The 11736-nt window shown below is 37.5% G+C and overlaps 1 protein-coding gene across 3 annotated transcripts in view; it reads left to right on the top strand.

The window, feature by feature from the left end:
- Nucleotides 1–11482, top strand: part of FAM120A (family with sequence similarity 120 member A) — a 70765-nt gene extending 59283 nt beyond the window's left edge. For 2 of the 3 annotated variants that reach the window (XM_059715514.1, XM_006271520.4), the window contains 5 exons: nucleotides 6–189; nucleotides 1137–1274; nucleotides 3076–3217; nucleotides 6420–6516; nucleotides 9590–11482. In XM_059715514.1, the coding sequence (XP_059571497.1) occupies nucleotides 6–189; nucleotides 1137–1274; nucleotides 3076–3217; nucleotides 6420–6516; nucleotides 9590–9901 (873 nt within the window). In that variant the 3' untranslated portion in view covers nucleotides 9902–11482. The remainder of the gene's footprint in view (nucleotides 1–5; nucleotides 190–1136; nucleotides 1275–3075; nucleotides 3218–6419; nucleotides 6517–9589) is intronic. The other variant, XM_006271521.4, reaches the window with a different exon arrangement.
- The last annotated feature ends 254 nt before the right edge of the window (nucleotides 11483–11736 follow it).

Here is an 11736-nt window from a genome sequence, read left to right on the forward strand (position 1 = left end):
TGTAGGCTGAGCAGGCTGCCAAGGTGGAAAAGATGCGTCAGAGCATCCTAGAAGGATTAAATTTCTCCAGGCAGAACCATCCACTTCCTTTCCCACCTCCACCTGCCATGCCTTTCTATCCAGCTTCTATGTATCCTCGACACTTTGGGCCAGTCCCACCACCTCAGGGCAGGGGGAGAGGCTTTGCTGGTAAGTATGTGGAAGACCATGTCCACAGTCACAGAATCAGACTGGTATGAAATATTGTCATGTCAATTCCCTTCCAAAGTTGTTAATCCATCAATTTAATAATACAGTAAAATAAACGGTCTGAATGTGGTCCAGCATGCCTGTTATTTTTATTAGTTATGCCCTAGTAAATATGGATGTAGCTATAGCAATCCTAAAATACCTTGATGGATATTTTTCGAATGTAAAGAGGAAAAAAAAAAAAGGAATGAATCTGCACAAAAATAATGAAAGGTACAATTATAAGACTGCCTTTTAAACTGGTTTACGTTTATAAATCTAGACTGAGAATACTGTCATTAAAAGAATGGAGAACGCTGCTTCCCATTTTTCTACAGTTACTTAACCAGTGGCACCTCTTAGAGCAAGTCCCAGAGAGCTGAGTGTACCTTTTCACCCATTTCTAAATTGAATCTCCTTCTTTGTAACAGTAGCCCCAGAGTGCTCTACTTGTACTTATATTGGACAAACAGAAAGATGAATAGCTTTTTTTTAAATGCAGAAAATGCAATCACTGAAGCTTTGTAGCCTCCCAAATTGTTATGAGGGTGTTGACGCTACTTATGCGTTGGAAGTTCAGCTCTCCAAATTTGCAAATCCTGTTCCAAGCAAAGGACTGCACTTAGTGGTTAGAGGACATGTAGACCAAGGTTGCAGTTACTCTTTTGGCAGGACCCTCTAACCTGGTGCTGAGCTGCTTCAACATTTCATCAGCCTCTGATCTGCCTGGGCATTTGGGCCCCAATGGTGCTGTAATCCCCGTGGCTGCTAAACGATAATCTTTAAAGTGTTCAGAAATGCTGTGACTCTAAAAGCAACATGGCAGCAGCTTCTTTTTCAGGGGAACTCCCGTATGCCTGGCCCCCTCACAGCTTTTCCCCTGTCTTTCTTTACCCTGGGTCTAACAGGAGTCTATGGCTTTGGAGGCCCTTATGGGGAAACAGTAGCAACAGGCGCTTACCGGGCCTTCCGGGTGGCAGCAGCAGCAGGACACTCCGGAGCCTTCTCTGGCAATGACAGCAACAGGACTAGCAAGTTTCAGGGCGGTAATTATACCAAACCCTTTTCTTAGAGCTTCTGGCAACAGCGTCCTTCACTCCAGTCTGGTCTGAGGCTTTTCACTGACTGCCAGTTTTCCTCTCTACCTAACTGTCTCCAGCTATCGCTCGTCTAGAACCTTCTCAGGGTGCGGTGGAGTCGCTCACTGCCTGCTCTGCTCTACTCGAGTCTTCTCCCGGTGGCAAACTGGTCTCAGGGCCAGGCTGCTCCTTACATTAACTTAAATCTTTTCTTCAAGTGTAAAATACCTTTCGATTTTAATTTGAGCTTCTCCCTTCAAAACGTCAGGGGTCAGATCCTATTCCACCTGGTAGGTTCCAGAAATCCTATTCCACCCAGCTCCAGTCCCTGAAAAACTATTAATACAGCCACTTTTTTTAACGTGCCATCATCTTCGCTTTAAGATCAAGGGAAAAGAAACAGCAAGGAGGAGGAGGAGGGGGACCCACTTACATCTTGTGTTCATGGTTTTTCAGGGACTGAGTGGAATCTGGTGACATTTTAAGTGACGTTCCAGTCTCCAAGGCTACTTGGTGTAGGTGGCATAGGATCTGGTCCTAGGATGGGCAGTATAAGTTCAACTTTGGATTTGTCAAAACCTTCTAAAATTGAAGGAGAGAATAAGGCATCTTGAGAAAGTGAAACAGTTGCGAGGTTTGTGTTACTACTAATATATCCCTTATCTCGTGCCTCATGTCAGTTTATATCACTTTTTTTAGATACCATTGCCCATTTTCTCCTCGTATAAAATGGGAAAATAGATATTTTATTGAGTTCCAATTTCTAATTTGAGTTGTTTTCCACTGAGTTAGATATAGTTACTACTCTCTAAGCTTCTAGTTTAAAAAAAAAATACTTCTAGTGCTTCATGGTAAAAATAACCAGCATAAACTATATGCAGTAAAAGGTAAAAATTGCACAGAGAAGTATGATCCTTTCTGAATTTAACCAGTAATATAGTTTTTAGTGGATTAACCTTTTGATGACTAATTATAGCTGCATAAATGCTCGTTTTTAACCCTTTCATTGCTGATGGTTCATAACCAATGACATCTGGCTCTAATATGCTTATCTGGTTTTCTGGAAATATCTGTTATGCCCTGATCCAGCATGAGTTTTAAGGACATTAGAGGGATATAAAATGCACATTTAAAACATGCATGAAACTGATACTTTCTCAGCTATTGGGATAATTAAGTTATTTGTTTCCTATATTTTTAAAGGTAAATATAGAATTTATAATCTAGTAAACTTAAATACAGTTTTTCTATATTACTGTACTCTAGAATTTGTAAAGACAATTCAGCATAAGAAGTTTAAATATAGTAAATGACCTTTGTGTCTTTTATGCTGATATCTGGAATTACATATAGAACTGTATTTGGGACAACAAAATATAAAAACAATTCCTCCTGTATTACCCAATTCCCCCATCTTGTAAACATGAAGGGGAAATGGTCTGTGTATTTTGAAAAATTGCACTTAAATTTCTTGTCACCTATGCATGTTTGAAATTCCTAAACCTAAAGTAATAATATCATAGTATTTTTCTTTTAGTTCAGAATGTATTTATTTAGATGAAGGCCCCCTAAAATTGAATCTTAGTTTTAATTCCTTTAAACAATCATACCATGAAAATTGGATATCTACTATCCAAAGAGAAAGCAATTCTTATAGCAGTTCAGTACAGTTTTTGTACTGGAGGTTGCTGGAGCATGTTTTCCACTCATTAGTAACTTTAGTTTTATGATTATAAAGAACAAATTTTGATTTTGCTTTTATGTACAGGCGTCCAACCTATTCCTTCTCAGGGAGGGAAACTTGAAATTGCCGGCACTGTAGTCGGCCACTGGGCTGGAAGCAGGCGTGGACGAGGAGGTAGAGGGCCATTTCCTCTACAGGTAGTTTCTGTTGGAGGACCAGCAAGAGGGTAAGTGCAATACCCTGAAATTTATTCTTCATGTAATTCAGTGATTTCTGGATTCTTTTATTTCTTCAAAGGCAGACAGAAACAGCAATAGAGATCACATGGTATGTCTGGACTTTTTAATACTTATCTCTATCTCAGGCTCCCTCTGCAATGACAACTAAGGCATGATAGGGATCTAATCCCCAATCCAAAAATTGTGCGTCCTGCCATGCACATGTGGCATACTAGGGGGCACAATTATTGGGATTGTAGCTTAGATCCCATCACACTTAAAACTGAACGTCTGTTGGAGGAATAAGTCTGGAGTATCAAATCTATGGCCCACAGATCTGTATCACCTGACCCACAGGGCTTGTGGATGGGCCTGGAGTTTGAGGGCAGGATGAGCAGAAGGGCCTGTAACTGAATTCCCATATATAGAACCGTAGTGAGGGGGCAAGCAATAGCCCCTGCTGCTGTCTTGCAAGGAGGCCTCCACCTCTAGATTCAGCCTCAAGGCCCAAGAGACTTTGATGCCCCTGATATAGTCAAAACATAAACTACAGCTTAAGGCTAACGCTTAGTTTCACTGCTTATCCTTGGAAGTACTGGGGAAATAACTGCAAGGATATAATCACACCTACCTGTACATGGCAGAGAAATGCAGATATACCATCCAAGTGGTATGAAGAAGGGCGATGCATGATTTCCATCTGCCCTACATCAGAGATTCAACTTTTTGGATGGGATGTAACTTTTTACAGTGCCAGGCCTGCCTTCATCAGTCAGATCATAATTGATGCTAACCTCTTTACATCTAGAGTTACAAAAAATGGTTCATTTAGAATGGGGAAAATGCTGTTTGCGGAGAGGTCACCAATTCACCGTAGCAGCCCATAGAAAGGGCCAAAAGAAAGTAAACACTGTTTTCAGTGCTTTCTTTAACAAAAAAAATGAATGATTGGCAACCTCATCTTTGAGCTTGATTCCTAGTGAGAGGGAATAGTTATCCTTCAGCTGATGTTCAGAGATAGTGACCCCAAGCCTCATTGCTTTGTCCCATGTATTTAGAACTCTCTTCAGTACTATTTTAGTGGAGTGGATTAAGTCACCTTCACCTTTTCTCTTTGTTCTCTGCAGCCTAATTTTCTGTCTTCTCCATTTATATTAAGTTTGACTTGCGTTTGATTAATTGTGATCCATCAGTATCCAGTGAGCTATGAATGTGACTTACAAAAATCTTCCTCTTAGCTGTCTGGAGCGCGTACATACCAGCTTAATTACAATTATTAAATGAGACTGGTTTGTTTTGTAATCTTTAAAATCCAAAAGAATGATGCATACCAGAATACAATAGGAAGAGTCAGATATTACTTTAAAATAAAAAAGGAAAAAAACCGCCACTTCCCTTTTTCTTTCTAATTCCATTATTTATTATTTTTTGGATGAAGAATGTGGGGGAGCACAAAGACTGGTATGGCAATGAATAATCAAAACTGTTGTGGTAGTTATCATTTAGATCTTTATAAGATACCAAGAATGATCACAGTTTGTAAAAACGTGGTTAACTGGAATCATTGGACCAGATTTTGCTTCCTGCTCAAGCAGTTTTGTGCCCCTCAGCAATACAAAGTGATCTTTTAAGCTGGCAAAATCAGCTATCTAGAGCAGTGATTCTTCAACCTTTTTTAGGCTCTAGTAACCCTTCTTCAGACTTAAGGTACCTCTTAGAAAATCCCCAGCTCTTAGTTTTCACTCCTTTCTTGAATACAAAAAGTAGATCACTTCTGTTGCAAAGATCTCAAACCACAGCAGATCAGAATGTTTTTGACACAGTCGATTCCTATTTGAAATCCCTGGGTTTATCTTCTGGATCATAAGTAAGTGTTAGAACACGTAACCGTGTTAATAGTGCATAGCACCCTGTACCACACTCAGAAAGATCTTGTGTTACACCAAGGTGCTGTGGAATCCTGGTGGAGAATCACTGGTCCAGAGACTTTCCTGGCATAGAGCTTGCTTGTGCAAGAAAGTAACTATTGTTGGAGTGCTGCAGTGATAGCCAGCTGTCAGAATGGTTCACTGGTGGCAGCTGCAGCTAGTGAAACTTGAAATAGCATTAAGGTGGTTCCAAGTCGTTTTCTCTACCTGGTCAGGTGTGGAAGTCCTGTTTTCCATTCTCCGCTAGGTTTAAAGGGGCCAGTCCTAAACTCACGCCCCCTTGGTTTTAGATCTACACCAGTGGTTTTCAACTTTTTTAGACTCAAGACCCTCCTGGATAGATTCGAGGCACCCCTTGGAAAATGCCAGCTCTTAGTTTTCACTCTTTTTGTCTACAGAAAAATAATAGAGATTTTGTTACAAAGAACTCAAAAGACCACAACTGTGGTTTTCTATTTGAAATGGTTGGGTCTATCTTGTGAATTATGTTTGTAAACCTAACAGTGCTAATATTTTGTAGCACCCTTGAAAGCATCACCACTTAAAAGGCACCTCAGGGTGTTATGGCATCCTTACTGAGAATCACTGATCTACATGCTTGGAGTGAAGGTGGAGCAACCTGTTGCCATTTGTATGTCACATACATGTATGTGTATATGGCTAGATAGAATGCCCTGTAAGATGGGAGGTCTTCACTTGAGAGCAACCCAAAGCTGGATGTAACTTGGAGTGTAATGGTACTGTCATTAAACCTGTACCAGGGTTGGTTCAAGCCTGTCCCCTTCTTTCCATAGCCATTCAGCAATGATAGTACTTAATCCAGTGCTTGAGCTGTTTCACATTTTAAAAATAATATTTTTATCTTTGTTTATAGGCCTTGCATTTCAGTAAATGGAAAAGATAGTCTTATAAATATAGTTCATAATAACTTGTTGCCAGGCTGATTTATATATGGTATTTCTATGGGTTTTAATGACCATTTTATATTCATTTTAAGGCACTTTTGCAGAGCTTAAAAGTACTTCATCATTGCTTGACTTGAAGTGAATCAGAGTAGTAGCTATTTTTTAAGAAAACAAAAATGGTGATTTATACTTTCACAGGAAATACATTCCTAAAATACTGAATTGATTGATATTGAACTGGTTGTTACTATAGAATGTTCTACTTTTCTTAGGAATAAATTGTTTTAACAAAACCTTTATTTTATTTGGTTTAAGGTATTTTACCACAAAGGTCACATGTATTTTTCTTTTCCCCATTTTCCTTTTACCGCTCCTAGGCGTCCCAGAGGAATTATTTCCACTCCAGTGATAAGAACATTTGGAAGAGGTGGAAGGTACTATGGGAGAGGTTACAAAAGCCAGGGAGCAATGCAGGTAATAGTGGTGTGAATTACTTCCAAGACAGTAGTTTACAAGCTTCCTAAGCCAACAGGTGTTTGTGATCATAGCTCTTGGGGAGAAGGCTGAATTACAGCACTACCTTTAGGTACCATAGTACTTGCTGTTCACTGAAACTGTAAGCTGTATAGATAGATGGTGATATGGCCCATGGTACATCTTATTCATAAACAAATTTGATGATGGAATTAGAGGAGAAAAATGTTCTTTCATATGAAGGTTAGGCTGAGAAGGAAAGTGATATAGAGTCTGAAATGAAAAGAACATAAAAAAGCATAAAAGAGGTGGAAACAAAGCTGAAGTAAATTGTCAATTTGTATTCTGTTGCCTCCCCCTTGTAACTTTCACTGTGGGATCCTGGTCCCTCTACAGAGTTTCACCTTGGAATATATGCTCTGAATACTTCTGAGAAATTATGGAATAATCTTTGCCTCATATGCAAGTGTGCTGCTGTATTGTTTGGTAGTGACATTAAGAGTCCATAATCAGAGATGAAGGATTGGGTGGGGAGGTGTCCACTGAAAAGTCCACTTCATTTTTCCCTTGATTTTTTTTAAACCAAATTGGCTAGAGCAAATTAGTGTTACACATACAATTGCAGTTTGCTGTAGCTTGACACTTCCCCTGTTTTTTGCTAAGTTTTTCATTCCAGTTGCTCACCAGTTTCCCAGGGAGATACATTAGTCAGTAGATGAGATGGACAGAAGTGCCTGATAAAAGTTATCACATGGCTCTGAAAGTTATCAGATGGATATCAGTATAGGAAGGTTAGTAGGTGGTGTGTACACACCTCAAATGGAAGAGGAGTGCTCTCTTGTGGGTGATGAGGGAACTCCTAATTTTAAATAAAACTATCTGTCTTCTCATTAAATTCCATTGAATTAGACTGATTTAAATTTCACTGTATATGGTGGCTGCATATTAATTGGGGGGGGGGGGGGTTAGCTTCAGTTTTCTTAATTTTCCCTCTCAATTTCTATTCAATAAATTGGTTGAGTCACAGTCTGTATTTATTATTTTAATTCACAGCAGTTGTAGCTCTCAGGAAAGTTACAAAATCAACAAGCCTAGTGATGGCAGGTCTGTGTTTACCCATAGAAACAATAAAGTACATGCAGCAGCTGTCCAAGCTTGCTGGTTTCATAAGATGCTTTCAGAGACAGTAACTTTTAGAAGCAAGAGGCTAGATCAGCCTCCATGCTGTTGCACTACTTGGGCTTTCTGCCAGTTTGCCATTGATTTCTATAAATGATGTGGAAAGTGAAGATGGTAAACACTTGGTGTTACAAACATCTTGAGCTAGAATTGTGCCTTTGCTTTAGAGATCAAGGAGGAAAGATGGCTGTTCCTGTAAACTATCTGCTGAGCTATTGTGTTTACTGTCCTGTCATTTATTAATAGATTTTTTAAAACAATGTCTCAATTTCTTTAGAGGAAAAAAAAGTTTTAAAAGAGGAGTATGCAAGAGATAGATTCCATAGACAAAGGACCTTATTCTAGTTCCAGTAAATAGTGACAATATGCTTATCAGTTGTATCCTTTATAAAGCTGAATACCTGAAGCATGGAAATACAAGGATAATTAACGATTTTTTGGAGTGATTTCTTTATTGAGCCAATAAAAGATATCATCCTAAGATACCCTCACCTCCTCACATAATTTCTGGAGCGTTACAGCTACAACATCATTTACAGTGGTTTTTAACTGCCCTAGGGTAAATCTTCCATTGTTCAAGTAGGGCCAGATTCTGTGATAGCCTTACTCACAATAAGCAACATTTTAACTCTGTGGGTCCCAGTGACATAACTGAAGTGCATGTATGTGTAAAATTAAAATGGAAAATAAATGCTGTTATTAAAAATAAAAGGTATTTCTCTTTAGTATCCTCAAAATACAACCAGAAAAGAAAATTGATAGAAATGTTATTACTCAAATGTAAACCCACTTATTTAGTTTTACTACAGATTGTTACGATGTACTTTGCTAGCAAGCTAAATAATAGTAATATTATTACTATTATAATAGTAGTAATACAGTGATTATAGGGTTTTTTAAATCAAAAAAAGCCCCTATGTTCAGAATTGAAAATATTAACAGTTGTTTCCTGGATTCAAGATTTATTTTGGGGGGGAAAGTGTGTGTGTGTGTGAGACGAACCAATTATTTTGGGCAGAGGGCCACTTACTGAGTTTCAATAAGCCATCAAGGGCTGCATGACAGGCAGCCCAGGGCAGATTAATATTAATTTTCTAGATTTTTTTAGGGGGCCCGCAGGCCAGATAGAATGGCCTGGTGGGCCGGGCCGCATTTTGCCCACCCCTGCCTAAAGTATATAGAACTATTTCATTTTGTTTCATTTAAGTGCTTGGGCTTGATGACTCATCTGATGTGTTACAGTGTACATTAGTGTCTTTTATCAACCTCATTGTAGAACTGATGGGGTTTTTATGCTTTTTTGGATATGAAATTTATTGTAGTTGTTGAAAAATATTTTGTTTTATTCCAAAACCCCCCAAAACTGTAGCTTTTCTCTGATTCATCTGTATGTTTTGAAAGTTTACTGTGCACTTCACATGAGTCTGTGTCACTGTCATAATCTGTTTTATGCATAGTATGTAGTAGCTACCTGACTCTACCCATACCTCAAAGTGTTAGAGAAGTATTTTGTACTGTATTTGAGAAATAGTATGTAATGACTTTTAACTGTTGCATGTAAACAAGGAGGCAGAGTTAAGGTTGTGTGCTGAATCTTAATATTGGAATTTCCTGACTTAACTGTATAGTCTGAATGCCACCTTTTCTTCTACCTGGCAAAAAGAGCAATTTACAATGAGGACTTCAGAAAACTGGACTAAAAGGCATTCACGTGAATCTCTCTTAAGGACTATAATTATTCCAAATCTGTGCTAATTTAGGACTTTAGTTTCATATGGTAATTCTTGTTATTCCAGTATTTGTTGGGAATGCTCAATGTTACTTTTTGCATGCTGTTGGAAATAGTGACACCTTAATCACAAATGTAGAGTCCTAATTTTTTTTTTTTTAATAGGGCAAACCTCCTTATGCTGCTTCAGCAGAAGAAGTAGCCAAAGAACTTAAGTCAAAATCAGAGGAATCTAAATCCTCACTTGTGTCTTCAGATGGATCCCTGGCTGAAAATGGAGTAGTGAATGAGGAAAAACCAGCTTCCCAGATGAATGGGAATACAGGAGACATCAGGGCTTCCAACCAGTCTGAAAGTGCCTTGAGTAATGACTCTAAAATGTGCAATACAAATCCTCACTTAAATGCACTAAATGCAGACAGTGTTTGCCATAAAGATGATACTCTTGAGGCCACTGTCTTAAAAAAAGAAGAGTAAACTTATTTTTTATAGAGGGTGAAGGATGTTGGGAAGGGTCAGGATTAGGAATATCTGGAAAGAAAGAGAGCCTACAGTTACGTACATTTTTTCCTTTCCGTAAGAGAAAAATGAGGACTTTGGAAATTCGGATCCCTCTTTGATGTCAGAGATTTAAACAACACTTTTTTTAGTTTTAACCAGTTGTAGTCAAAATGCTACAATAAAACAAAAAAAGAAAGAGAATGAAGAGCATTTGACTCCCGCACTTAAAATGAAGTATACATAAAGTTTAAACTGGTTATGACAAAAGCTTGTAGTTTTGTTTCTTGAAATATAAAGAAAACAAATTTTGGCAGTCTTTAAGTATATATAGCTTAAAATATAATTTTTAGTACTTGGCACCATATGTATGCCATTATATTTGATTTTGCATTACTGTGTCACAATAAAGCTTTCTTTAAGGCTTTGATTTCATGATTATGGGGGGAAAAAGGCACAACCACAGTTTTTCTTTCTTAAATTTCATCACTGTTGATGTGGTTCTTTTGTGTTCAAATGTGCAAACTATCGAAACTAAAAATTATAGAGTAATATTGCAGTTCTGCTGATTTTAAATATACATCATACATACTTTACAAGCAAGTTAAATGGAGATAAACTTGAAATCATAGAAGATACAAATGACCTTTCAAAATAAACACAATGTGTTCTGAAACTTTTTGTGACTAATACCATGCATCCGTGATCAATGAACTATGTGGTTTTGAATCAGACGTAGACCATTAGTACTACTATTTGAGCTAAACTTCTGCATGGTTCATAATTTTTAAAGTGTGTAGTTAATATTATGCATGTTATTGTCCTCTTTCTTCCATTCTTACAAGTACTGTGCCCATTTGCAAAACAAGAAAAGCTAATAATCAGTAATAGTCCTATAAAAGATGTTAACTATGTTTAGTCATTGACTGATCTTGCTCTAACCTTAAAATTTTGTGATTATTGACCTCTGTTGCATTTATTCTAAAACTTAAAAAAAATTATCTAGCCGTTTTGAATATCAACGTTACCCTGGTGTACTCATTGCTGTATGCATTATTGTTCTCTGTTGCTGTTTTATGCCTTCATATTAGCAAATATGAAATCTGTGAAAAACAAAAAAAAAGCTTTGATCTTCAAAAAAAAAATACCCCCCTTCTGTAGCAGGAAACAAATGGCTTGTTCTTGAGAACTTTCCCATCAAGAATTTAGTATAAGCAAATATACCTGTATCATTTTGATGTTTTTGTTAGTGTTTCCAAACTTAATGTACTTCAAAATCAGAATCATTTCTTTATATTCGTTTTCATATAATTCTCCTGATGCTCTTCATCACACATTAGTGATCAGAAATGAGGTGTAATTCCCCATTCCCTGCCCGCAAGAGCTAAGTAGGTATCTTAATGTAAGTTGAAGGGAGTTCTGCCCCAACTCATGGATTGTGCAAGAATGAACTACTGTTGGGTTTGATTGGTTGTAGATGGATTGTGGTGTGGTGTATTTGAAGGCTATTGAATGCAACTTACAGTGCTTAATAAAAATCTTTATTCTTTTAGTATAAAATACTGTATGCTTTTTTTGTCAAATATTTTAGTATGTTTAAAATAAAAGTTTTCCTATGCCCAAATAAATTGATTGAGTTAGCAGATAACATGATCTCTTTACCAGGAAAGAAAACTTAAACATAATCCCAAAGTGAATTGTTGCCTTTGAGAACAGTGCTTCATCCTGTCTGTATTGTAAAACTACTAAGTTTCTCACTGTGAAATATAAAATACCAAATGATCAATAACATACAAATGTTCACTTTAAATCTT

This window comes from Alligator mississippiensis, chromosome 12 (genome assembly GCF_030867095.1).
Source record: "Alligator mississippiensis isolate rAllMis1 chromosome 12, rAllMis1, whole genome shotgun sequence".
Taxonomy (NCBI): domain Eukaryota; kingdom Metazoa; phylum Chordata; order Crocodylia; family Alligatoridae; genus Alligator; species Alligator mississippiensis.